Here is a 25,089-nt window from a genome sequence, read left to right on the forward strand (position 1 = left end):
GGCAGAAATAAAGCGCGACGAAGAAAGGAACATCGCGTGCGAGTAAGCGAGCGAGCGAGCTCGACGAGAATAGGGCTTCGTGGCGCGTGGTGTGAGAAAGAAACAAAGCGGGTATGTGTGCGAGTTGCGTGAGCTCTAGAGTGTGTACACTCGGCGCCGAACCGGGGCGGATGTAAAAGGTTATATAGCGCACGACCCACCTTTGGAATCGCTCGTGGCCGTTCCTCGACATGAGCGCGGGACGCGCCGATCCGTGAATGATGTTGGATCGTTGCATTTAAAAGATCATTTTGGGGTCCGGCGAACCCCGAAGTTGGGCACGAGCGAGTTTCCGCGTCGCTCGTTCCTCGTATTCTTCGTTATCTCATTTAATCGCTAGCTGCGAGACATGACATGTCACACAAGAATGCATATTTTCTTTCTGCGCGCTTTTATCAGTTTACTACAATGATCGTGATGACTGATAAGTAAATCAGGGCGATGCAGCTAAGAGAATGCTAAAACACTTCCCGATTAGGAGAACTCGATAATGATTATCGAAATGTCGAAATCCGAGAACCGTTTCAGGATGGAGCGTATAATTAATCTTAATCGCGGAAAATATTTTCATGTCCGACGCTGTATAAGTCCAACGAAGTAAAAACGATGTTTGCCCGTAGTTTATTGCACCCTGGGGCGAACTTTTAAACCCATTCGAGTACCCGTATACCCTTCGATTTCGCTATTGTAAAACGCCGCTGGATCTGCGGTCGACGGTAACGAGACTCTCTCTTTGAAATCCGAACCGGCGCTGAGACCGATCGGTCTGAACGCTTTTCAAATGATCGAGTCGGATGAACGAGCGTACGTGATTCTCGGGTGGTACACCAGGTATAATCATCCTACCGTGCGCGGGACCATTCGGTGGGCCCTGGGCTTTTAGCGGGCCACGGTCGGCCAGCTGGTATGTCGTTGATTCGCCAATACGGGAAAGCCAAACCGGGAAAAGAGCCGGGCGTGGTGATACAAAGAGATTCGGGAAAAGGGGTTGTAAAAGGGAGAGATAGAGAGACAGAGAAACAACTACTTAACGAAGAGAGACGGATGAAGAGGATGGCGAGAGAGCGAAGGAGAGAGAAAACGAGGGACGGAGATGAGCGAAATGCGAAATTCAGAGCTTGGCTCCTGAAACGGCACGGCTCTGCCCGGTTCGGCTTGGCCCGGCTCGGGCCTCGTGCTCGACCCTGCTTGGCCTACAGCGCCTTCTCCTCGTCCTCCACTTCGTCCTCCCCCCCTGCCTCTTCGCCACCTCCTCTTCTGCAATTTCCTCTTCCTTCTCTCTCGCCAGAATGCCGAACGCGAACGTCTGGTTAATGAGGCGCACGCACACACGCTCGCGCGCACGCGCAGCGTGCCCTCGTCGCCGTTCCCCTGCGTCGCCCCGACGGTCCCCCTGCCTTGCCGCCGGTCTCCCTCCTTCGACATTACCCTCCGCCGCCTCTCCCGCTTCTTTCTCCATCGCTGCCGCCGCCGCGGCCTCAAACACAATACGCCACGTCGCACTGCCTAGGCGTCACGGTAATGACATACTCCCACATGCATGCGCGCCGTCCGATATCGCAGCATCTACTAGTAGTGGCAGCGGCAACGGTAGCGGCGGCGGCGGCGGCGGTGGCGACAGCATCCGCGGTAGCAGCTGCAGCCGACTGCCGCCAGGAAGCTACCGCGAGTGAGCGAGCGAGCGAACGAACGACGCGGCGAGAGCGAGAACGGTGATTGATCGCGCTGCAAAATCGCGCGCGCGGGGCTATCGTCGCAAAGCCGCCGACACCTGTGCAATCGACACCGCGAAAGGATTGTCGCGATTTTTTCTTTCTTTTTTTTTCCTACCGAGGATTTCCAGATCCGGCTTGTTTTATATGTGCGATAGATACAATTATCGGTCGACTTCGCCGAATCACGAAGTAGAACGCACGTAGTTCATCGCACACGAGCGGTAGACCTGATTAGATTTCGTCATGCTCTGAATACTAAGCAGAAAACTTATACACGGAAAGACCGGAATTTTTTAGAATCTAGGAAAAAAAAGCAAACGTCAGTTTTGGCACTAACAATTCGTAGGTCGAAAACGTGTGCGCGGGAAGCCCGGGAATGATCCGTCGTAAAAATATCGAGGCAGAAAACATCTCGCGGATATTCTTCGGACTGCAGACTCCACACTGTTGACGCTCGTCGAAATATCTCCCTCGCTAAAACGGGACTTCTCCTGACGTAGGAAATGAACGCGACGTAGCTAAAAACGAAGGCGACCGTAGAGCTTGGCGCGAACTTTCGGTACTTAAATCACTGGCCGTTTCGGACGGTTGCAGTGCGAATGGTCGGTGCAGTGTCGATATCGAGGAAAGCGTTTAAAATCCGCGGAAAGATACTTCAATCCACCGATACCCCGGTATACAGGTCGATACAGGCCCGTTCTGGATCGGTCGGAGGGACCGATATTCCCGCGTGCAATCAGATATCGTGGTACCTAGCAACAGCTATGGGTACACCAGTGACGGCGACGGGCAGAGCAGCATCGTGTATCGATGCAGCCGGCTGTTCGAGGATAGGAAGCTATACCACGGACCGTCTCTAATACGCCTGATCTTAACGATGAAACAATCAAGATCGGACGGTTTCGCAAGAGCAAATAGCCGCGATCTCACCTTCCTCGCCACTCTCGCCAGATAATTCTGAAATAAACGCTTGGCATGCGCACCGGGCGGCTCCAGTTTTACCGGTTCTTTCTAAGATATCTTGTTCTTCCCCCCGAACTCATACTGTTAACCCTTGATCGTATATCAATGATTTTAACATTACCGGAGTATACAAGTCTGGATTCTAATTAATTAACGGATGTGGAAAATAAATTCAACATCTCATTTTTATTCGCAGAAGTAAAAGTGTTCTGATTCTAAAATAAAGATTAAAGATATACGAAATACATCGTAATATGCATATAAGAAAACACGATATATATGATAATGTCCCGGAATCTCCCTGTTCTTTCGCAGTCCGACTGCGGTCGGATATTCTCGTTCTTGCTATTTTTTTGCGGCGGCGGGAGCGCCGAGCGGGAACATAAAGGGCGCGATAACGTTGGAAAGCGGAAAAACAAAGCGTGCGGCTGCGAGTGCCGCGGCGAGAGAGGCCGAGAGAAGGAGGAGCAGGAGGAGGTGGGGGGAGGAGAAGGTGGAGAGAGCGGTGCACGTTGCGTGAGCCCGAGCGCGCGAGTGGATGGATAGCGAGGCCTTTTGTGGAGAGGAGGCGCGCCGCGCGCCGCGGCTTTTACATCTTCCGAGCCGTTTCCATCAACTTTTCAAATCATGCGCGAGCGAAACCCCCGTTCCGCAGTACCGTGCCCGAGAATCCGTGTCGGTACGTATCATGCGACTCGCCGCGCACGCGAGTCTTCTCTCTCTCTCTCTCTCTCTCTTTCCCTCTCTCGTCCATCGTGCCGCGAACATGTAGCAGCTACCGTTTTACCGGAGAGGAGAGATCCGAGGCCGGATAACGAGATAGGCGAGGCCGCTTCCCGCAGCAAGCCGCAAACTTGGACGCATCGAGCACGCTCGATGATCGCGCGCCAGCTTTTTCCCTATTCAGAGACGCCGGCGGGATATTTCCGGACCCGGGTGTTAACCGCGCAGAACGCGCTCCGTGTCGGCTTCGATTATAGTCGCGTGCTTAGACAAAATAGGGAAATAGGCGAAAGATTCGCTTACGTATCAAACACCAGCGTTTTACAGGATTTTACAGGATATCTCAGGATTCTGGCGCGCGCTTTCTCTTATCCGTTCAACGACTTGATTTTTCGATTGACTTGATGCAGATGTGGGAGCTCTTTAAATGATAGATCGCTAGGGCTTTGGTAATGAGTAGGATATTCTGTTTGGAATACTGTTAGTGATAATGACGATAATTATATTTTCCACCGATTGTTTCACGCGCATGTGATTTCCTGTCTTGCCGTTGGCTGCGGGTTTTAGGTCTGATCAAACTCGGCGCGAAATGATATTAATGCTGTAATTGATTGGCGCCGTTATAATAAAATGACATAAATGAGAGCAACTTGCAGCCAGGTTTCACCGTTGCAATATATTACGCACACATATGCATACACGTGTACTGACCACGCATATCATATCGGCGATAGATTTGTGATACGCGTGAGATGACTCGTGCCCTTTAACCTCGCGATAAATGTGTGGGGTTACAATATTTATGTTTTAATTAAATAATTAAAACGAAGATTGTGTGTGTGTGTGTGAGAAGAGTCTACATCAAATTCTTTTTATGTATTTTTTTACAATTTGTGGAATCATTAAGCGAATTTGTGGAAGTAAATTGATGGGAAACCAAGAAAATGATACAGAAATAATATGTTCATAAATTATATTTTAACAAAATATATAAAGAAAATAATATTTCTTTCACAAATGTGACTGAAAGGTCTTGTTATATCTTGTATAATTTGTTCTCTTTTTCCCTTCAGATGTATTTATGTAATATATATTATATACAATATATTGTATTATATGTTGTATTATACCTTGATTATTCGAAGTTATCGCGAAGATGATCGCAGGCGCTACTTTCCATTAAAAATACTGACAGGTGCCGTTAACACGATGCAGAATATATCGCGATGCGTAATCAGACTCGCGCGGCTCTATCACTCGAAAATCCACTTCGACCGAGCGTACGAGAGGGCGGGCAGGCGAGCGGGCGAACGGTTCGACGAGCATTCTCGCGATTTACGGCAATAAGGAATTATTAGCCGGAATGTCTCGCTGGAGAGACTCCGGATTACACACGTACGTCCGATGGTAAAGCGTGTGCGACGCGGCATTGGCGCGGAGAGGTGGGCAGGGGATGAGAACACCATCGAATTCGAAGCGACGAGGCTCGATGCGTGACACGGTAACGCAAACAGAAATCCGACACGCCAGGCGGACAGAGAGGACGGACGGACGACGTTGGGGGTTGAGGGGGTGGGTGTCACGAGGGGGTTGAATCGGGTAGACAGACGGCGACAGAGAGGACGAGCGCGACGCGGGGGTGGGCGAGACGGGGCTTATATCGTTCGCGTTGACTGCGGATCGTGCTCTCTACCCCGTGGTCTCCGGCTTCCAATGTCGACGAGGGTGGAAACGCGAACTCGTACTCGTACCACAGTCGAGGTTCTCTTCTCTTTTTAGCTCTTTTTTTTTTGGTCGCTGACCATAGGAGGACACGCAAACACGCGCACGCATTCGCTTGATGAACGAGAGAGGCGGAGTGGTAAAGTGCAAGAGGGAGAAAGAGAAAGATAGGGAGAATGAGAGCGGAGAGGACAGAAGCGCGGTCACTTCCGTAATACGTTTGTCGCCCCGCCGGCGTTTTCACGTAAATCGGGGTTGAACAACGGAAACCCGTCCCTAGTGATTCGCTATGGACGAGCTTCCTGGGAAACCGGCCAGCTGCCGATTGACTTTGCTTTTAAGTAAGATACAAGATTGCACCAGTTGATCTGATTTTACTATGAAGAATATGGAATTAAACCTGCGTGAGTGTCAAACAATTTTAAAAGACCATTGGGAATTAATTATTCTGTTTCTTTTCTAAAATCAAACTGATATTATCAATGTTACAAGCCGTTTGATTTTTAACATATAACTTTTCAAACTGATTAAAGAAATATTTATAAAACTTTCGTTTTCTTTGCGAAGTTTATTTCGGTATAGACGTAAAGTCGGCTTTTGCGAAAATACCAATTCTGCAAATTGCTCTTTCAATAATGAAATTCTGCTAAAGCAATTTTATTCTAATTCATAAGCTCATAACAAGTATCTCACAATCAAATAAAAAAACCTCAAGTATAAGTAGTTGACATTATATCATATATTATCTAGAATAACACTCATAACATTTATGTCTTTTGATGGATTATCATATAAGATTCAAGATATCTCGAAATATTTTTTATAGAATTTCTCTCTTTCTCTCTCTTACACACATTTATTTTGAGACGCATTACAAGAGACCACCGCGTTACCATAAACTTTCGGCCTTAAATGCTTCAGCTCGAAAAGAATCGCGAATTTCGTATTCGGAAAATTCCTGGTATTGTTCCAAGATTGGCGAACTCTTCCGTGCCAGACGCAGTCGAGGAGTTCGCGACCCTTCCTTTCGTCGGCGGATGACCCCGTTGACTCCTGCATATCATCCCGGCGATGCCACTCAGTTTTTTCGATTCAATTAGCGTTTTCGTTACGTAGATTGCATCCGTGAAATGGATATTCTTCCGTTCCAACCTGTAATGTTATCGATTTCATTCATCATTTACAGCATTTTATAGAAAATTAATAATTATAATTTGCACAATGTAGCATAAATGATTATTCAAATAATATTTATTGTTACACTTATGTTAGCACGTTATATTTGCTAAGTTGTTCCGTTATAGGAAGAAATCTCAAACTTTTCGTACATTTAATAGAGATATTGTATCAATAGAAATATTTTATTATTAATCGATTTATTATTAATCGCGAATACTATATCGCCAGTAAAATACCATATCGTCAAATATCGATTTCCGATATTTAGCCGCTAATTAGAAGCCGCAGACCGTATTAGCATGGCGTTATATTTTGATAAAATGTATATAAGCAGTAGGAGCATTATAAATAGAATTATTGGTAATTTGCGATATTATCAGAACATGTTTTAAATCGAGAATATTAAATTGATTTTTGATTGCTAATGAGAAACAGCCTGGATCGCCTCGGGGAATAGCAAGGCTTTTCGATAAACTAGGTTCAACGAGCGGGAGAGAGTACATAAATGGATGTTTAGTGCGCTTAGGCTTTTATCTTTTATCGGGACATTCTTAATCGACTGTGCTAAGGCTACATCGTTGTCCAACGCATATCGATTTTCGATACCAAATCGCTAATTAGGTTCGATCGGTGGGGATTAGTGGCGCGCGTTTCCGACGAGATATATATTCAAGAAATAGAACTGTAAATGCGCATCGCTGGCGAGCCGCTTTACCTTTTAGCTGAGACACGCTCTTAATCGACCGCGAATACTACATCGGCGCGGCCACACCGGCATCGATTTCCGATATGGAGCCGCTAATTAGAGCCGGCGGGCCGCGCCGCGATGCGACGCGACGGTCGGGACGGCGCGACGGGGTTTATCGCATTTCCAGGCGTCGCTGATATTATATTAGCCGGCCGGCCGATCGGTCGACCGAGGTGGAGAACGGTCTCGGCATAACGCGGTCTCTCCCGCGTAATTTAGGTTTCACGTAGCGTGTATCTCTTTCGCTCTGTCTTTCTCTTTCTCTCTCTCTCTCTCTCTCTCTCTCTCTCTCTCTCTCTCTCTCTCTCTCTTTCTTTAAGCGCGTGCTTTTTACAGCGAGGCTTACGGGCCGGTCGGCCGGCCCGGACTCGCCGCGACTCTTTTCACGCGCTCTCGCTACCCCCTTCTGCCCCCCCCCTCTCGGAATGTCTCCTGCTTTAACTCAGTTCATCTCTCTTTCTCTCTCTCCCTCTCGTTCCGTATAATACGCGGCGGCGGTAAGCCGGCTAGCAGCTGCTTGCCTTCCGTGCACAACCAGCAAGGCTAGCGGCCCGATCTGGCTGGCCCGTTCCTCCACGTACGGCTCTCCACGCATGGAATCTCCGGAGATTCTCTCCTCCGCCTCCCGAGCGTCTCTCATCCTCCTCCTCCTCCTCCACCACCACCTTTCCATCGCATCGTCGCATCGTCACTACTTCGTCGCCGCTACTTCTGCCAGTGCTTGCCGCCGTTCCACCGGCACCGACGCCACCGACGGTATCCCACTTCCCATCCCGTTCTGTCTCCCTCCTTCTCTCTCCCTCTCTCGTGGATCCTTCTGCGCGCATCCTCTCTTTCCCCCTCGAACATAGATATGGAGAGTCTCTGCGTGTGTAGTATCTCCTCGTGACTTCCAGTTTGTCGCGGACACCATCCTCGTTCCTTCGCTCGTTCGCTCTCGCTCTTTCGCTCGCGCCACGAGCTTCCCCACTGGTGTCCCTCTCCCCCCCCCTCCCTTCGTCCTACGTCGTGGTCGTGCCCCCCTACGCTCCGGCTGTCCCGCTTACTCTGTTCCGACACCGCAGGCGGCTCCGAGCGACGCCTGCGCGAGAGCGAGGGAAAGCGTACTTAGTGAACACGAGTGTGAGCGGGATGGAGCGCGGTGAAGAGGCAGAGAGTCAGAGAATGCCGAAGTTTCGTCCGCGGCTGCCGTCGCCGCCGTCGCTGCCGACCGGACGGACAAGTATTGTCCGGATCCCGTCCCGCTCCGGGCTTAGGGGTCCCGTTTGAAGGCGCAGCTGGGGAGAGGTTCGGGGGGGGGGGGGGAGAGGCCTCCCGAGTCAGATATGAATCTTTGTGCCGGGAGGGCGGCCCGCACACTCGACGGCTAACGGCGGGGTGGCATCCGTCCTTAAAGAAAGAAGCGGGGAACCGAGGAGACGGAGGGGGGCCACGGCGACGAGCTCGTGTAATAATTTATTCCGTTTAGGCTCCCTGTCAAGTCTCTTCGACGCTGGATCCGGGCCCTTCTCCTCCTCCTCCTCCTCCTCCGCCTCCTCCTCCTTATTCTTTTCTTCTTCCTCCGCCTTCTCTCGTCTGCGTTCGCTCTCTGCCGCTCCCTACGGCTCCGGAGGGCCCGCACGCGCACCTCATTCGCGAGCGTATATACATATATATGCGTGTGATCGCCATGGTCCTCAAGTCCGAGTACGTTGCTCGACCGGACTTCGTGAATACTTACCGTGTGTCCGGTACCGAGGGGGTACCGCGTACGTTAGCAATCTTCTGAGAGTATACGCTACATATCGGATTCGAGTCTCTATTCGTCCCACAACGGCGGTCGATGCGCGACGAACATCCGGGGGAATCCGTGACAGACTGGGAGCCAGGAGATAGATGGAGGATCGTGATCTCTCTTCACGTGTTGAACGGAGGGAAGAAGGAGATACGGAGCGACTCCGCGCTTCGTTTCACTTTGCGTCAGCATGACGGTACTTCGAGAGAGAGAGAGAGAGAGAGAGAGACAGAGAGAGAAAGAGCGAACAGCCGATAACGCGACGTCTTCTCGTCGGGAATCGCATGACAGTTTAGCGTGACCCCGCTCGACCCGATTTAGAGCGAAATAATAAATCGTAGCGAGAACGATTACGTCGTAAATGCGAAGTTAAATAGTGTTTTCGTATTTATTGGTTTTTCTATTAATTATTAGATATCAATTATCACACGTATTAATTACGTATTACTATAATCTAACTGTCATACTTCTCAGATCTGATATCAGTTGAGATCATATATATTGATAAAGAAAACTCGCTACGGGCCTAGCTGCATTAGACAGTTATTAGTTACATAATGTTAAGTAGAGGAAATGCAAATGAAAAAAAAATCAGGTTATACCACTTTTTCATAAGAGCTGGAACCATGGGCCCGATAGGACACGAGAATGATGGGTTAAATGCTGATATTTCGCATCGTCATTGTGTGATGGTACAAAACGTCACGATGAAACGTAATAACGTTGTAATAAAACGCGACCGTTCGCTCACACGCCACACGTCGGCTTGACTTTAACGTCGCGTTCATCTGACATTTCGTGACACCGGGTTACGCAAGCGTGATACTGCCCATCGGTTATAATTATTCGACCGCCAATTAAACGTGTTAGAGCGCCGGTATTTCGCTCATTCATTTTAGTCGCGAGACTTGCGACGTAGAGTTCAACGAGACGCTTTTCGTCTGTCAAAAATAAAGGACCACTTAATCTAAATGCACGGAGAAATATCCGAATGCCTTCCAGATTCAGATTTGCTTAATATCATTTAAAGTTTAGGTGGTGTTAAATATTTATACGCGTTAGAGAAATACGTACGATACAATTCTTACAGATTCTTATACATAGAATGATATAAAAAAATATTAGCGCTGAATCGATGTGTTAATTAGTAATCGTATATCATGTAATTCCTGAAGAATGAAATAATGGCCGAAGCTAATATATTATCGATGCATTACGTTTATTCACATTTCATAAATTGCTGACCCTCTTGAGAAATTTTGTTTTCATCAAAAAGCTTTTATATAATATCAATAAAAAAAAAGAAGACGTTTTCATCCACTTTCCCGTTAAATTTCGTGCAAGCTTTCAAGTTCCTATAACTACGCGATTCTTTATAATTCTTCAGCACTAACAAATTATCTTTTAGAATATTAGTCTCGTCAGGTTTCTATAAATTGGTAGAATATTAATGATTAATGAACCTCCGCACTCGGAATTACGAAGGCGATCATTATCGCGTACAATCTCATCGAAGCGGTCTTTGGTGTTCGCGAGAGTATTTCCGGGGACGGGCGGACGTTCCGGTTTTCCGTCGGATCGTCCGGTTAGCGAGCGTGCCGGACGCGGCTTTTCGGATGATTGGCCGCGCGGCCGGCGCGCGCGATCGGTTTCCGGTCACGGGCCGTCCCGGATTCCAGGTTGGCGCGCTGGTGTGAGTTGCTGACTGCCTACCTCTCTTATCGATTCGTGCGCTTCGTCGTCGTCGTCGTCGTCGTCGTTGTATAGTCGTCGTCATCGTCGTCGTTGTCGTCATCGTAGTCGTCGTTGTCGTCGTTGTCGTCGTCGTTAGCGATGCGATGAGGAGCCACTCGGACGGACGGCTCTCGGGACGACGAGTGGTTTTACGAGTGGACAGTTAGGGTCGGCCGGGAGAGCGATGAAAGTTTCCTTCCCTCGCGTTTCCGCAGAGGGGGGGTCCGACGGGTCTTCCCCCGCGTCGCAGCACCAGGCTCGTCCGGTATTCCAAGAAGGTACCGGGACACTTTTTGATAGCTACGATCGCACGATAAAGCGGCCTCTGTTACTGGCGAAGATGCTGGGAGTGGAATTTTTTGGGGAAAAACCGTTCTCTATCCCTTTTACCGATCGAAAGTATTACGCGGTGAAGACTAATCTATTTATGTGTTTGAGATGTGTTTTCGTAGATAACATTTATAGCATTTTTAATACAAAAGGAACGGAATCTTTCTGACATTTAAATAAAAGACACATGTTAGCATCTTGGTTGTTAAATACTGCGTATATTAACGGATAGTCTTAATATGAAATGCTCCATCGTACTTGATCTTAATAACGGAAATCTTATATCTTATACATTTTATTTGTATTAATGAATATAGTGAAATTTAGAAATTTTTCCTTAATCAAGATATTTGTTTGTGAAAGACTTTATATGGAGTTTTGGAATTCAATATAAAGAGGATAAAGTGGATGCACTAAAAAATGATTCAGATGGAATAGACGATGCGAAGAAAAGTTTCGCTCGCATTTTTCTGTATCGATCTGTAGCGGTTTGTGGGTGTAACGCGAGTACGCCCGAAGCTAATGGGACGCTTTATGGTGGGTTTGACCTCGATAACGCGGTTCGCGGGATGTACCAAGAGAGCGGACGTTATCGGAAAAATCTACAGTCGGCGCTTTTGGATTTAAAAAGCGCGAATAAAACGGTCGCGAGGAAAAATCGTTGTCGGTAAACAAAAAAGCCGTGATTAGCGTAGCGCGATTTCGCGGGAATCGGGAATTGTATCGCCAATACATATATATACACACACGTATACGCATATGTATGAAAATCGCGCCAATCGCGCGCTCTTCGCCTCCGCGAGAGCGATCGATATACTTGTAAATTATCCCCATGCTCGACGGCTCGAGTTACCAAAGAAGCCGTGGCCGCGTTGGAGAAGTTCGAAATTGCTTCGGAACGATTTCGGCGAATGGATTCGATATGCTCGGTTCAAAACGATATCTCCGCCCCAATATCAAAATCTCTCTCTAATATCTCCGTTTAGATTATTGCGTCGACAAAATATTCCAATAAAGCATATCAAGGTGTGTCTCCTAAACATCCTTATATGCCAAAGTAACCACCAGTGTCATTCATAATGAATAACGAAGTCCTTGGCATTTTTAATCGAAGATCGCGGATTTAAATCCGATTTTGTTCTCTGGATTTTGCTGCACTTTTCATTAGTTTTGTTTTTATATCATATTGCATTTCAACTTTCCATTACGTTACATAAATACTTTTCCGTACAATATTTCCGTTCAAAAGATTTATTTGAAATGCGGCTATTATGCCTTTGAAAGTTCTATAGGTTTATTTGAGAATCTTTTTATTTCTTCACAACATGGGATAGACGGAGCAATTTAAATTTCTGCAATTGTGAGAAAAAAAAGAGGATATGTCTCTGGGCGTTCGTATGTAATTTAATTCAATCGTTAATCGAAAATTCCACAATCACCGCGACACAATGGTTGGAGAAATGCTGTAATAAACCCGATTCTGCTTCCGGCGAAAAAAGCGCCTGCTCGACAGGACCACTATGTCTCATCGCGCATCTCTTTGTTCCGTCTTCCCGCTTCCGAATACTTTTTCTCCTTGGATATCGAGTATGACTTCGGTGTTGAGTCGGAGCTTTTCTTCGCGCGGATCTCCATTCTTCGTTAACACGGTCGTCTCTCGTTCTCTCTCTCTTCTTCTCCTTCTCTCTCCCTCTCTCGCATTGTCTTTCTCTCCTATTCTCTCATTCCTCTACTCCGGCGCTGGCATCCCGCGGCACTCAACAGGGGCCGGTCGTTTATCTAAATGGCTACTGGGTGGCCCGGCCGACCGTGTCCCGTCCCAACAAACCAAAACTAACCCAATCACACGCCTCCCGGGCTCCGACGTGCCGAAGAAACGACCCCGAGGAGAGCTGATATCCTAAGCTCGGTGATTGTCGTGCCAGCAAAACTGCGCCAGGATTTCTCGGTAGTACGGTCAGGCCTGTGCCCGTCTGCCCGTCTGCCCGCCTCGGGTCGTCGTATCGCCATTCTCGTTATCATCGTCGCTTGCCGGGTGTAATGGAGGTAATCCGACCTCGTTGAGAGAATATTTAACGGTCGGTCCCCCTGCCCGCGCGCTCGCACACGAACGATGCCGTGCTACTTTCCCGTCGCTTCCTAGTATCGTTGTTATGCAACGTTACGACGCCACTTCGGTACTGTTTCAATAGCCAGGGCTAGCGCAGCGGTCGTCCTCGACTCATTGATACGCGCTTTCCGAGCGAGACCGTGCTCGCGCAGATTATGTTTTACAGTCGCCGGCGACGACCGCGGTTACACGCGACTTCGCAGATACTGTGAAATTGTCGTTTAAGTAACAAGTACCGGAGTAGTCGTACCGGAGACACTTCTCTAAGCTGGATGTATCGTCAAAAGAGACGACACATATTGTCGTGAAAATCATCGCGCTCATTTTAGATCCCCTGTCATCGTGATCGTGCAATAAAGGCCACAATAAGACTAGGCATCAGTAAATATATGTGATTACATCGCACTAAGAAAAAAAATGGTTCGAGGAACATTATAGCTAGATTATACGGATTGAATGTCAATTAATACTGAATATATACTATAATATTTTAAACATCGCAATTACTGCTCGCGAACAGCGCATTAGTTGGTGAAAACCCCGCGCACATCGCGAGAGTCCCAGTCGTTTAGATAGCTCGCCGATATCTCGCGAGAGCGGAAACATTCGAAAGTGCTCGCCCGCGCCGGTGACGATTACCGTTCCGAGCTCTCCTCCCTCGGCGCTTCTTTTCTTCTCATCGCGCGAAAGTGCCCCGCCTGTTATCTACGCCGGAAGAGGAAGCGATTCGCGCGGACCACCCGGTACGTGACTTTTCTCCCCGTCCGCGCGCGATTCGCGGCGCGGCGTCCCGACGCTGAGCGGTGCTGAGCGGTGCGGCGCGATTCCCTCGTGAATTTTTTTAATCCGCTTCGCCGGTCGCCGTGTCGCGTTGTTTTCTCCCCTCGGCATTGCGCTGCGGCGGCGGCAGCTACATTCGGGTTCGTTTAAAATGCAAACTCGTTCGTGGTCCGCGGGGGCTTTAAAAACAGCCTCCATACCTATCTGGATTTTCGTTTCGCCGTGCCGCCGCGCATCTTGGCCCCGCCGGGGTCTTACGCGCCTCATATAGGGATTTATGGCAGCGCTGACGCGTTTCTATTCTGGACCGTCTCGTCGCGTCGAGAAACGTCGTCTCCCGACGCGTTCAGTTCTTTCTTCACCGTATCACTCGTACTTAGCGATCTTCTTTTCGGCGAATCGCTCGATTAAAAAGAGCGGCTATAAGCAATTGATTGAAATTATTCCACATCGATTGACACATTTTTTAAATCATGTACAATGTACATACATTCATTTAAACTAATCAATTTTTTTTATTTTTCTTCGGCTTACGTAAATTTATAACTTTTATGTAGTTTTCTTGGAATGGTAGGCTATGAAAAACATTAGATTTCAAGATTAAATTACGGTAAATATAGCTTTCATATTGCTTCTAATAATCTTATTACTATAAAATAAAGAAAAATTGTTCCTTGAAATTCTCTGTTTATTAGCAAATGATTTATGCAGCGCAAAGATTTTCCTATTAGAAGTTGCCTTTTTGTATGCGAGCGTAGAATAAATTCGTTGTCTCAGACGTTTTACATTTTGCAAGATATGTCACGCGGTTTTTCTTCTGAAATTCTCATTTTCCAGATAAAAGAGATCGTATTGCTTCTTTCAAAATTTGTTTTTCTTAAGAATAAACGATTCTTTCAGATGTTGGATTTATATGTGTGTCGCGTTTTTTATCCATAATTCTTTTTCAATAATTGCACCTGTAAGAAAATTTTAGCCCGTATCGCAATTGCTTGATTAGCACCTCACGATCCTGAACGTGATTTTCGCATCGCAAAAAAGACTCGGGATCGAATGGTCACATTTAGCGCTGAGCGTTAGAGGTGAATGCGGGTTATTTTCCCCTCGCGCCTTTATCTCGAAAGAGAGGCAGGCGAAAGTGAGATCGGGTTCTCGGCTTTCCTGGTAATTTGACAGAGCGATAAAGCCAGTTCTACGCTCCTTTGACCGGGAGGATGTTGATTCAATGGCCACTGATGCATTAGATGATCGTCTAATCATTGACGCAGATGTATACGTTGTGAGTAAAGGTGAGGGCGAGACGCGCTTAATTAGCTTGGCCGTGTAACGCGGAGCTGACACTGAGGGCAGCTCGGATAAAGGGCTAAATTTATCCCCGATAGTTCTTTGAGCCCCTTTGGTTGGGGCACTTATCGTATGCGTGCACGCACTTCCGCGTTTTAATCCTCTGACGCGGTGCTCGGTGTCTACCGCATTTAAAAGTTCTATATATAATAATAATAAAAATATAAAAGAGTATCTAAAGGGGTACGATAAGACAATTATCAGTGCATCGAAGTTCTTTTATATTCCAAAGATATGGAAGACTTAATAATTTTGAGATAGAGCGTTCTATCCTCTTCTAAATGACGATAAAAATTACCGACATCCTCCTTCTTCTAAAAAGGACATGTCATCGATACTCGAATCTATCGAAATATTGTTGTCGCTTTTCTGCGATGCCGATTGGTTCTCTTGTTGCGCTTACTTCATGACATATTTTGACAGTTGTGTGGTTAATAGTGTAATAGTAACAGTGAAATATTAAAAATAAATAGCGTCTGTGATGTCTAGTGCTATAAATAATAGAGTAAAGATACGATTTTGAATAAAAGATGCAGTCAATTAAACGATATTTCGTGTCTATCTTCGATTCGCCTTCCGTACCGCGCGACCATTTCTGTGAGAAATATCGCATTACGCATATTTGCCAATAAAACGATTTCCCGTTCGACTCTGACTAACGAACGTGTATTCGTAAACGTACACTCGGGAGCATCAATGCCGAATGGTTTTCTATTAACGAGATTCCCACTGTCCCTATCTACTATCTAGCGAAACCACTGCCAAGGGAACGGGCTTGGAAAAATTAGCGGGGAAAGAAGACCCTGTTGAGCTTGACTCTAGTCTGGCACTGTAAGGAGACATGAGAGGTGTAGCATAAGTGGGAGATGGCAACATCGCCGGTGAAATACCACTACTTTCATCGTTTCCTTACTTACTCGGTTAGGCGGAGCGCGATTAATCTATTTTCATTCTGTGTCTTTATCGAGGCGTAGATTTAGAGCGATTAAATAAAGTTTTCCCGTAATAATTGAAAATCGTTTGAATTGCTCCATTAATGTCGTGCTTATTTTCGAAGGAGGCAATTTGAGAGCGGCAACTATTAATTCGAGCACGAGGGCGATTTTTCCTTCGAAGGACGGCTTGCGAATGTGATCGGATAGGCGTCGCTATTGTTATCCCGCTTGACCACAGCCACTTAAGCTCGCGCGCTAAACTCCACGAGTTCAACTTTACCCTTCAACAGGTGTTTAGGGAAATACAATAATGTCGCGCATGCGCGTCGAACTTCTTGAGGTCGCAAAGTTCGCTGGAACAATCTGACCGCGACCATGCCCGCGGGCGATGCCGGTACTTAGGACGAGATTAATTAAGATTACGCAGGACGCGCCGCGGTTCTCAACCCCCGGCCCGGACAGGGACAAGTAAATTTCGCGCGGTTGATGAGGAATTCCGTTAATGCATGCGAGATGGGAAACGGCGAGGCTTGATTAGGAAGATGCGTTGTGAGATTAGGTTCAAGATCTACTTGTCTTAATCAGTCTGAGCGAAATCCCAATTCTGGGGAATGGATTTTATTTTTTATAAAAATGTATTATTAAATAGCTTCTCATAATATCGTGAAGTATTTACCTACGTATGATGGAGTAAAAACGAAACTGTCGAGAAAAATTTTTCTTTGCAATCACAATTGGCTAAAATACTTCCAAGCCATTTTCTTTCATGATATAATATAGAACGTAAATAGCAAATTATATTGACTTACTACAATACATTTGACCTCGTTTTTTTTGCAGTTTTACTAAAACTTCAGAGTTAAAATCGCCAAAATTGTAATTATAATTATAATTTTTTTTAAATCGACGTAACGAGTGAAGACTATTTTATCGAAAGCAGGTAATGTTATCTAGGAAAATTCGCTTGCCAGTAGTCGGTAAAGTAGACTGTCAGGGTTATGTCGGTAACAGTTGGTGAACCAAACACACGTTTGCCGATTGAGAAAGCTGAAGGGAAGTTTCAAGTTACCTTTTAGTCAATAGGTGGCGTCTGAATATAGTATAGTTCTTGAAAAGCTGTTTAAATTAATTATTATATATATCTGTGTGTAAAACTTTTTATTAAATATTGAATCGCTTATATTATATTCACTTTTTTTAAGACTGTAAGACAATAGAAACTGCGAAACATAAAATCGTATCTTAACATTCTTTTATACATATAACATTTCATTAAATTTATTATATTTGCACACAATGATGAATTAAACATGCTTCTCACCATTTCTTGTATTTAATTCTGTTCACAGGCGTTAAATGGTGCGGAAGGTACGGTCCCAGGAAGAGTGTACAAGAAAGTCGCAATTGTGGAGAATTTCTTTGACATCATCCACGCCGTTCACGTTGATCTCGAAGGACGTCCTGGGAAGCATGCCGGTCAGAAGCGCACCTACAGAACGGTAAGTCGCAGTCGTAATTTTAAGCTGTGATAATTTAAAGATAATTTAAAAAAATTATATTTACTTTCGCAAATGTTTTGTTGGAAACAAATAGACATATTAACATATAAAAGAAGCGTACACTTTGTTTTATCGGTTTAGATTTAGAAATTTAAAATGTCGCATATATAAGTTGAAAAAATACGATTCTATATTTAAAGAACGTAAGTTGAAGTGACTTGTCTTCAATTGTTACGGCCCAATCGCTCATCTTCGCGTGCAAATAATATCCCCTCAGCATCCGACTCTTTGGTTCAAGGCTCGGCACTAACTGTCGAGTATCCGTCGATCCGCGAAGTGATCGAATTCAGAATTCGGGCGTTATCGGCAAAACGGTGAATTCCTGCATGGTTGCCCGCGACACGCGATATTTACCGTTCCCGAAGGAAGGCATCGAGGCGTTCAAGCGTCGAACACTCGATACCACACGTCATCTCACATGTTCCGGCGCATTCGTGTAAACCTCTCTCTTGGGTATCATATCTATTCTCTCTCTCTCTCTCTCTCTCTCTCTCTCTCTCTCTCTCTCTCTCTCTCTCTCTCTCTCTCTCTCCTCTCTCTCTCTCTCTCTCTTCTCTCTCTTTCTGTTTTGCACCCTCAGCACGTGGTCTCTTTCTACCCTTCATCGTCGGCCCCTGCGACCACCCTCCCACTCTTCGGCCTTCTATCCTCTCTTCTCTCTCTCTCTCTCTCTCTCTCTCTCTCTCTCTCTCTCTCTCTCTCTCTCTCGCACGCCGCGATCTGCTTGTGATTCAAAACCTCAGGACACTTGTTGCATTGCCTGCTTACTCACACACTCGAGCATTTGCGCGACGGTGGAACTGTTTTACGTTCAAGTCGGCGTTAGGCGGCGGGATTCATCGGCTCCAGAGAGGAGAGTCCGCGTTATGTCACGGTGCCGCGTTGCGCAACGCGATACCACCCACCACACGTGTAAGGGATGGTGGATTTCGAGTTGACGCTGTTACGTCGCAAGGGTTGCAGAATTGACCGATCTGGTATACACAATTCGCCTTTGACGACTCGCGCCTTTAACGCGCATCCGGATCAGCATGTTAAGCATGTTACGTGTTACAACGCGTACAATTTGCCGTTCCAAGTTAATCGGAAGTCGATCTCCTCGTAATCGAGCGAGAATTATCGTCCAAAACTTCTAGAATTCCGTTCAGAATTCCGCTGAAAGCCGTACGGTTGCAACTGTATTCGAGAACCATTCATATCGATTTATATTTATTGTAAAACTTCTTAAATTTAGAAGAATAAAAAATAAAGACGAAATATGAAAGACTCTGTCATGTATCACGAGAAGCTAAATGTAGACTTTGTTTATTTAATCTACAATATTCTGTCGTTATATTTAAATATTTAATACAATATTTTATCCAATACAAAATTCGACATTTGTTAGATAAACAGCCGCTGTTCCTTCAGAAATGTCATATTATTATTACTATCGAGAAATATTCTAGTTATCTTATAATTTATTTCCGTGCAATTACTCTAATGCAATCCCGTTGTGCTTTCACAAATCCGAACCGAAATATTGACGAATTTTAACAAGTCGATTTAAAGTACAATGCATTGTCTCGGATTTTCACTTGAGAAACACATCTTTTTTTTCGCGTTCCTTGTTCCCTCTGAGTTCGTTACAAGGTTTCGAGTAAATCTTATCGAATTACTACCCCTTCTCCCGTGGAACTCGTGCAGTTATACGCACACGTACACATCAACCTCCGTCGGCTTTCTCGGGCTCTCACGGAGGCTGCCATCCTCCTTGATTAAGTTATGTGCCGCCCCCTCCCCCTCAACTTCCTTAGAGAGAAACGTTTCCTATTAAGAGGCGGGGAAACATCCCTCCGGCTGAACACCTCCTCTCGTAGAAGGCATCAAAGTTCCGTTATACTGCTCATGAATTTTCCCCAGTGGGCGTCGCGCGTAAAACGGCGCCACGTGACAGCGATACGTTCGCCCGGAGTGCGGGAAGGGCCATTCGCGCGCGCATTAACGCGTCGATTGACAATGGTGGTTGCCTATTATTACTGCACGAACGTGCACTTGGATGCGACGCCTTGGCCGGGTGGAATTGGTTAATTGCCCGACCGAACGGTGCTTCTGCCTGAATATACGTCGCAAAGCGCAATGTTCGAGATGTGGAGAACGAAGATCTGATCGATACACCCTATCTCGATAGATCTTTGCTGATATTTCTTGTCGGATGCTGTCGTATTCTTAGCATGAAACATAGTTTAGTGTTTTAACAACTTTTATTCAAGTATCACCTACAATTATCATAAAATACTGTACGAAATATTTTTCTGAAGGAGAGAGGCTTTCCTGACTTCATCTATGAGTTATAACTCATAGAAACTGGACATATTTTTATCTTGTTCAATTTTTTTACAATAAAGTTAAAATAATAGCGTGATATAGTATTAAAATCTTAATAAATGACAGAGGGTACAACAGACGGAGATTTCCAAGTATAATATTTAAGATCGAAATGTGAATCATTTAAAGAGAGCGGTCTTCTCTCTTTCTCTGTTACAGATTACAGAGACATACGCATTCCTACCCCGAGAAGCGGTAACGCGATTTCTACTGGGTTGCACGGAATGCCAACGGCGTCCACGGACGCCTAGTCCGACGAACTTATCTAATCAGTCGCAGTCCGTGCAGTCAGCGACGCTGGGGTCGACGACAACTTCGCTGAGTCCAAATCCTGGTAGCGCTGCTCTCGCGACCTCCTCGTCGTCGACGACGACGTCTTCGTCGGTGCAAAGTGGCTCTAAGCGCAATGGCGGCCAACACGCGTCGTCGGAGGGTAAGAACTTGCACAACTACAGGCACCAAAAGCAGCACAAGACCAGCGGTGGTAGTAGCGCCGCCGCGGACTCGAAACTCGACAAAGACAAAGACGAGAAGTACAATCCGCTGAGTATCACGAACCTATTGAAGAAGGAGCCGGTGAATGGTGGTTATCTCGCGAGTTCGGACACTTTGCCGGAATCGAGGAGAACGCCGGAGTCGGACCGGGCGAGCTCGAAGAGCTCGGCGTCGTCAAAGAAAAAACGGATGCTGCCGGAAGGACGGACACCCTCGCCGCAACCCGGCCAGCCGTTGCCGAGGCCCTGGAGCCCCGGACTGGATCCCAAGAACACGCCCATCGATTACAGCTTACCTATCACCACCTCGTACCTGAAGCATCAGCAGAGACTGCTCCAGGAGAAGAACAAGGTGGCCGCCGCCCTCGCGCTAAGGGAATCCGAAATAACGGAATCGAAAACCGCTTCACCCGTCGCGACGCCGCTCATCGAGGAGACCGAGAGCGCCGAGAGGGAGAGGTTCTCACCGGCTACCGGCCTGATCGACACGAACCTTAATCTACTGGCAACCATCCAACATCTGCATTGTCAAGTGATGCTGGCGCTCACTGAGCGACTGAGACCGTCGTTCACGCCGAGCCCTTTAGTTCTACCATCGACGTCGCCCAATGTTCTCGCGGGCACGATGATAATGGGCACGGAAGTATCGGTCCAGACAGGAGAGAATCATTCGTGAATTAATCAGTATAAGGAGAAGATGGGTAGACTGATTTTCCTCGGAGGTGCATAAAAAGCAATGATTATCAAGAAGCGAAAAAAAACTAATATTTCCCTAAGCAGAATTATAACTCGCGTCGATAATACTGCCTGTAGTCTCGCATATATCGAGATGTTAATTCGTTCTAGACAAGCGTCGGTGATAAAAAGATTAAGTCCCGGTCAGACAACGGAAGTCTGTATTTACCAAAAACACACGATACGCGTTAAAATTCGACCGCCCTATTTGCGTTTCTGTCGTAGTCACGCGGCTGCACGAGGCTTCGCGTACGAAATGTCGATCGCGGTCGCTCTTCATCTTTAATTCGTTCCTAAATACGTATCCGTTTGACGTGCGCGATTGCGAACACAGCAACGGCTGCTCGCCGTCGTCCTCCTCCCCTCTCCGTCTTTGGTCGAGAGGCGAAATGACAGATAAACGCAATTACATATTGAACCGGACGGGATCGATTATTGTCGTCGTGCTCGTGTCACACATTTCATCCGATCGGGCCGACCGGCCTGACGTTTTACTTGCGTCCGACGTCGGTCGGCGCCCGATATAGATGACGGGCCAAGCGAGCGGAATAATTCCCCAAGTCTGTCCGAAATACGGGTCGATGTGTCAGGGATTCGCGCGGCGCTTTCTATGTCCGATATTTAGAGATCCGTTACGTGTGGAGAGAGCGGATCGTGATCCGGCTGCCGCGCCGCCGGACTTGGTTCCGAATCGATCCATTCCAGGCAGGGCAAGAGCGACAGTCCGCGCGGCGACACCGCGAAGGTCCTGAATATTCAACGAGCCAGCGAGATAGGGACGGAGTCGGAAGGGAGAAAGAGAGAGACAGAGAAGGAGATCCGATTCGCTTTCGAGTGTTATCCGATGAATCTGACAACATTCAGCGTCGTTGCCGACCTGACGAATTGTCTTTCATCTTTTAAGGCGCGCGGCGATTCGCTCCGACTAATTATAGTGATCCAAAATGGACGACTGACGCTTCAGATGAATGATGGACTCTTAGAATTTTACGTCTCGTTTTAACCGGGAATATCCTGGCGCTAATAATTTCTGTATTACAAATCATAAAAACAGATTGCGCGAATTAACCTATCGGAGCGGTAAATAAGTAATGCAACATTAATCTGTCGATACCGTTTAATCTTTCAGAGGACGAGCTTTCTTTTAACAGAATTTTATTTAAGGTCCATTGAAGGAAAAGAGAGAATATTTTTCCGTGGGGAACATGCTTGTCGAGAGATAAGGAAACGCGTTTCGTCAGTTTTGTAAACGATGGTAATGCCCTCGCAATCTCGGATCTGAATTAATGTCGGTTAATGCGCGATCGAGTAGTGTTTCATTGACGAGGAAAGGACCGGTTGCATCTAGCCGGCATCTCGTTCTACCTTGTAATCGTAATAATGTTATCGCGTGTAATTACACAATGAGAGGGTATCCAAGGCGAGTCCAAGCGCGCGATTCGTCTCGTCTCGTCTTGTCGCGTTTCGCCGAACCGGTCGAGATCCGGGTATTATCCACGGGCCGCAAACTTCCCCTTACGTTGTACTAATTATCGTATTATTGCCATTATCAACGCTTTTTAACAATACTGCGTCGTGACCGTCTGATAGAACACGTTATTTCAGACGAAGAACTGAATTCGTATTTTATATCAATCTTGAATTAAAAATGAACATTATCACTATAGGGTTATACAGATTATTAGTATAACCTTCTCTCTCATTTATTTTATTTAAAAAATCTTCGTGTTCTTCTAATTTTGCTTCTAGAAATAGTTAAACGATGTTTCACATTTATATCGTTCTTTTAAAATGAATATTAACACGATATTAATCTAATGCGATTGAGATTTACTCAGAAAAATATAAATAAATGCTTGGTTTATTTTGTTTTACGAAAATTACTTGACTAATTTATACATGCCTTCGTGAAATAACTTGTTCACTTAGCGATCGCCGGGTCCGATATCGATTATATATACCAAAGGCAGCATCACTTCTCGAGCTCTCGTCTTTGAGAGCGACTCTCGTCTTCGTAGAGCAAACCGCAGGTAAGACGAATCGGTTGCAGTTAGTAATCGATTGTTTCTCGCATCGAGACCACGGCGACGGTCCTCGGGCGGCGAAACCCGTTTCGTGTCTGATTGTGTACGTAGCCTAGCTCCCTCCTCCGTGTATAATATTACTCGAGGTAGTCGTCTTTCGTGTATAATATATAGCGCGTCGTTAGCCGATGAGGAAAAGTGGGCTACACCGATAAATAGGCCTTAAGATGTGCTTGCAGAAAAAAAAGATGTTTGTACTAGAAGTTCGATAATTGTCGTGAAAGTAGACGAGGGTTAAGAACCCTTGAGAGTGTCGTCGCATCGGACGTATTATATACAGATATATATATATATATATATATATATATATACACACACATATATATATATACTATATACACACATATACATGTATGTATGTGTATAATATATGTATATTATTTTGTACATAATCGTTGTATCATAGTGCGTATAGTCTATACCAAGTAAGAGCGCGCGATTATATTATTACTGACAGCGATCATTCTTTTATCACGGTTATCATTATTATTATCGTAATAATCATGGATGACTACTATTTTTACTACCACTGTTCTTATTGCTCTCTTATCATTATTTTATTATAATTATTATTAATTATTATCACATGAGTATTACATTACTGTATTAATATTATTATATTTAAATTGTGCGCGCGGAACAGACGGAAAAATATATGAAATTGAAATACTCGAGAATATTGCATATGTAACTTACACCGTATCCAAAAAAGGTGCATCCTTCTCAGTCTTCCTCTGATGTATTTCAATTTTCAAGCTCCCTTCCCGCTTCTCTACTTTTCCTACACTGTCTTATAATTAGTATTATCGCTCAAGTTGGCTGGATACACTGTTCTAAGAAAGGAAAGGAAAGAAACATGTAAGAATTGACGATTGTTCATTTTTGACAGCCTTGCATCATGTCGCAACAACACGTCGCATGCGATCGCAGGATATTCCGTACAGGATATAATGAATATATATTACATATAGGATGTAAGGAAGGACTGCGCGCGCAGGGGATTCAACTACGTCTCGCCCCATTGCGACTATCGCATTATACGAACGTAAGTATCGAGTTTATTTGTATGCAATCGACATTTCGAAATGCCCGAAAAGCTTTGATCGATCGATGGATATGTACAATACATCGAAGATGAACGGTCGATCTTGCACTCCACGCGCGCACAACGAACGCAATTGACACCTCACCCTCCTCCCTCTTCCTTTTCCACCTCCTGCCCTGGTAGTAGATAGAAGCACAGTCGCTTCGGCGTCTGACGTACTTTAATATCGCGAACAAAGAGGACGAAATGATCGTGTTGCCTTTAACAAAGGAGAGGGAAGGCAGCGTCGACGACTCACCTGCTTTCTCTCTCTCTCCCTTACTCTCTCACCGTGGAGCGAGGATCGTTTCTCGGAGAGGAGGCACCATAGGTAATGCAGTCTTTACTCATCCGGCTGTTGCCAACGTTGTAGCGACCTCGTTCCATCAACTTCTACGCGTTCCCCCTAGCTAGCTATCTCCTTCGTTTCCTCTTTCTCTTCTCTCCTCTCGCTTTCTCTTTCCCTCTCGTTCGTTGTCTCTCTCTCTCTCTCTCTCTCTCTCTCTCTCTCTCTCTCTCTCTCTCTCTTTCCCTCGCAGCCCTCAGCCCTCAGGAAAACTCAACCTCCTACCCTCAGTTCCAATAAGGCTGCCGCTTCCACCTCGTTTCCACCTCCTACTCTCCCTCTGCCACCCTGCTCTGCTTTTCACCCTCTGCTTCCCTCACGTGC

General features: G+C 46.0%; 1 protein-coding gene and 1 long non-coding RNA gene across 2 annotated transcripts; one reads left to right on the forward strand and one right to left on the reverse strand.

Annotated features, from left to right (window-relative positions):
• Positions 1 to 5,883: 5,883 nt before the first annotated feature.
• LOC139785431 (uncharacterized) lies at positions 5,884 to 9,043 on the reverse strand. The gene is made up of 2 exons (XR_011721942.1): positions 8,810 to 9,043; positions 5,884 to 6,314 (listed from the first exon to the last, which is right to left on the reverse strand). It is a non-coding gene; the product is annotated as an uncharacterized lncRNA (long non-coding RNA).
• Positions 9,044 to 17,433: 8,390 nt separating this feature from the next.
• Positions 17,434 to 24,012, forward strand: LOC139785430 (uncharacterized; the record flags this gene model as incomplete). The annotated part of the gene is made up of 2 exons (XM_071724591.1): positions 17,434 to 17,595; positions 20,182 to 24,012. Coding segments are annotated over 2 exons (1,173 nt in total), but the record flags the coding sequence as incomplete, so codon positions are not given.
• Between the last annotated feature and the right edge of the window lie 1,077 nt (positions 24,013 to 25,089).

This window comes from Temnothorax nylanderi, unplaced genomic scaffold (genome assembly GCF_030848795.1).
Source record: "Temnothorax nylanderi isolate EJ_2023f unplaced genomic scaffold, tnyl_v1.0 TNYL_tig0799_pilon, whole genome shotgun sequence".
Lineage (NCBI taxonomy): Eukaryota > Metazoa > Arthropoda > Insecta > Hymenoptera > Formicidae > Temnothorax > Temnothorax nylanderi.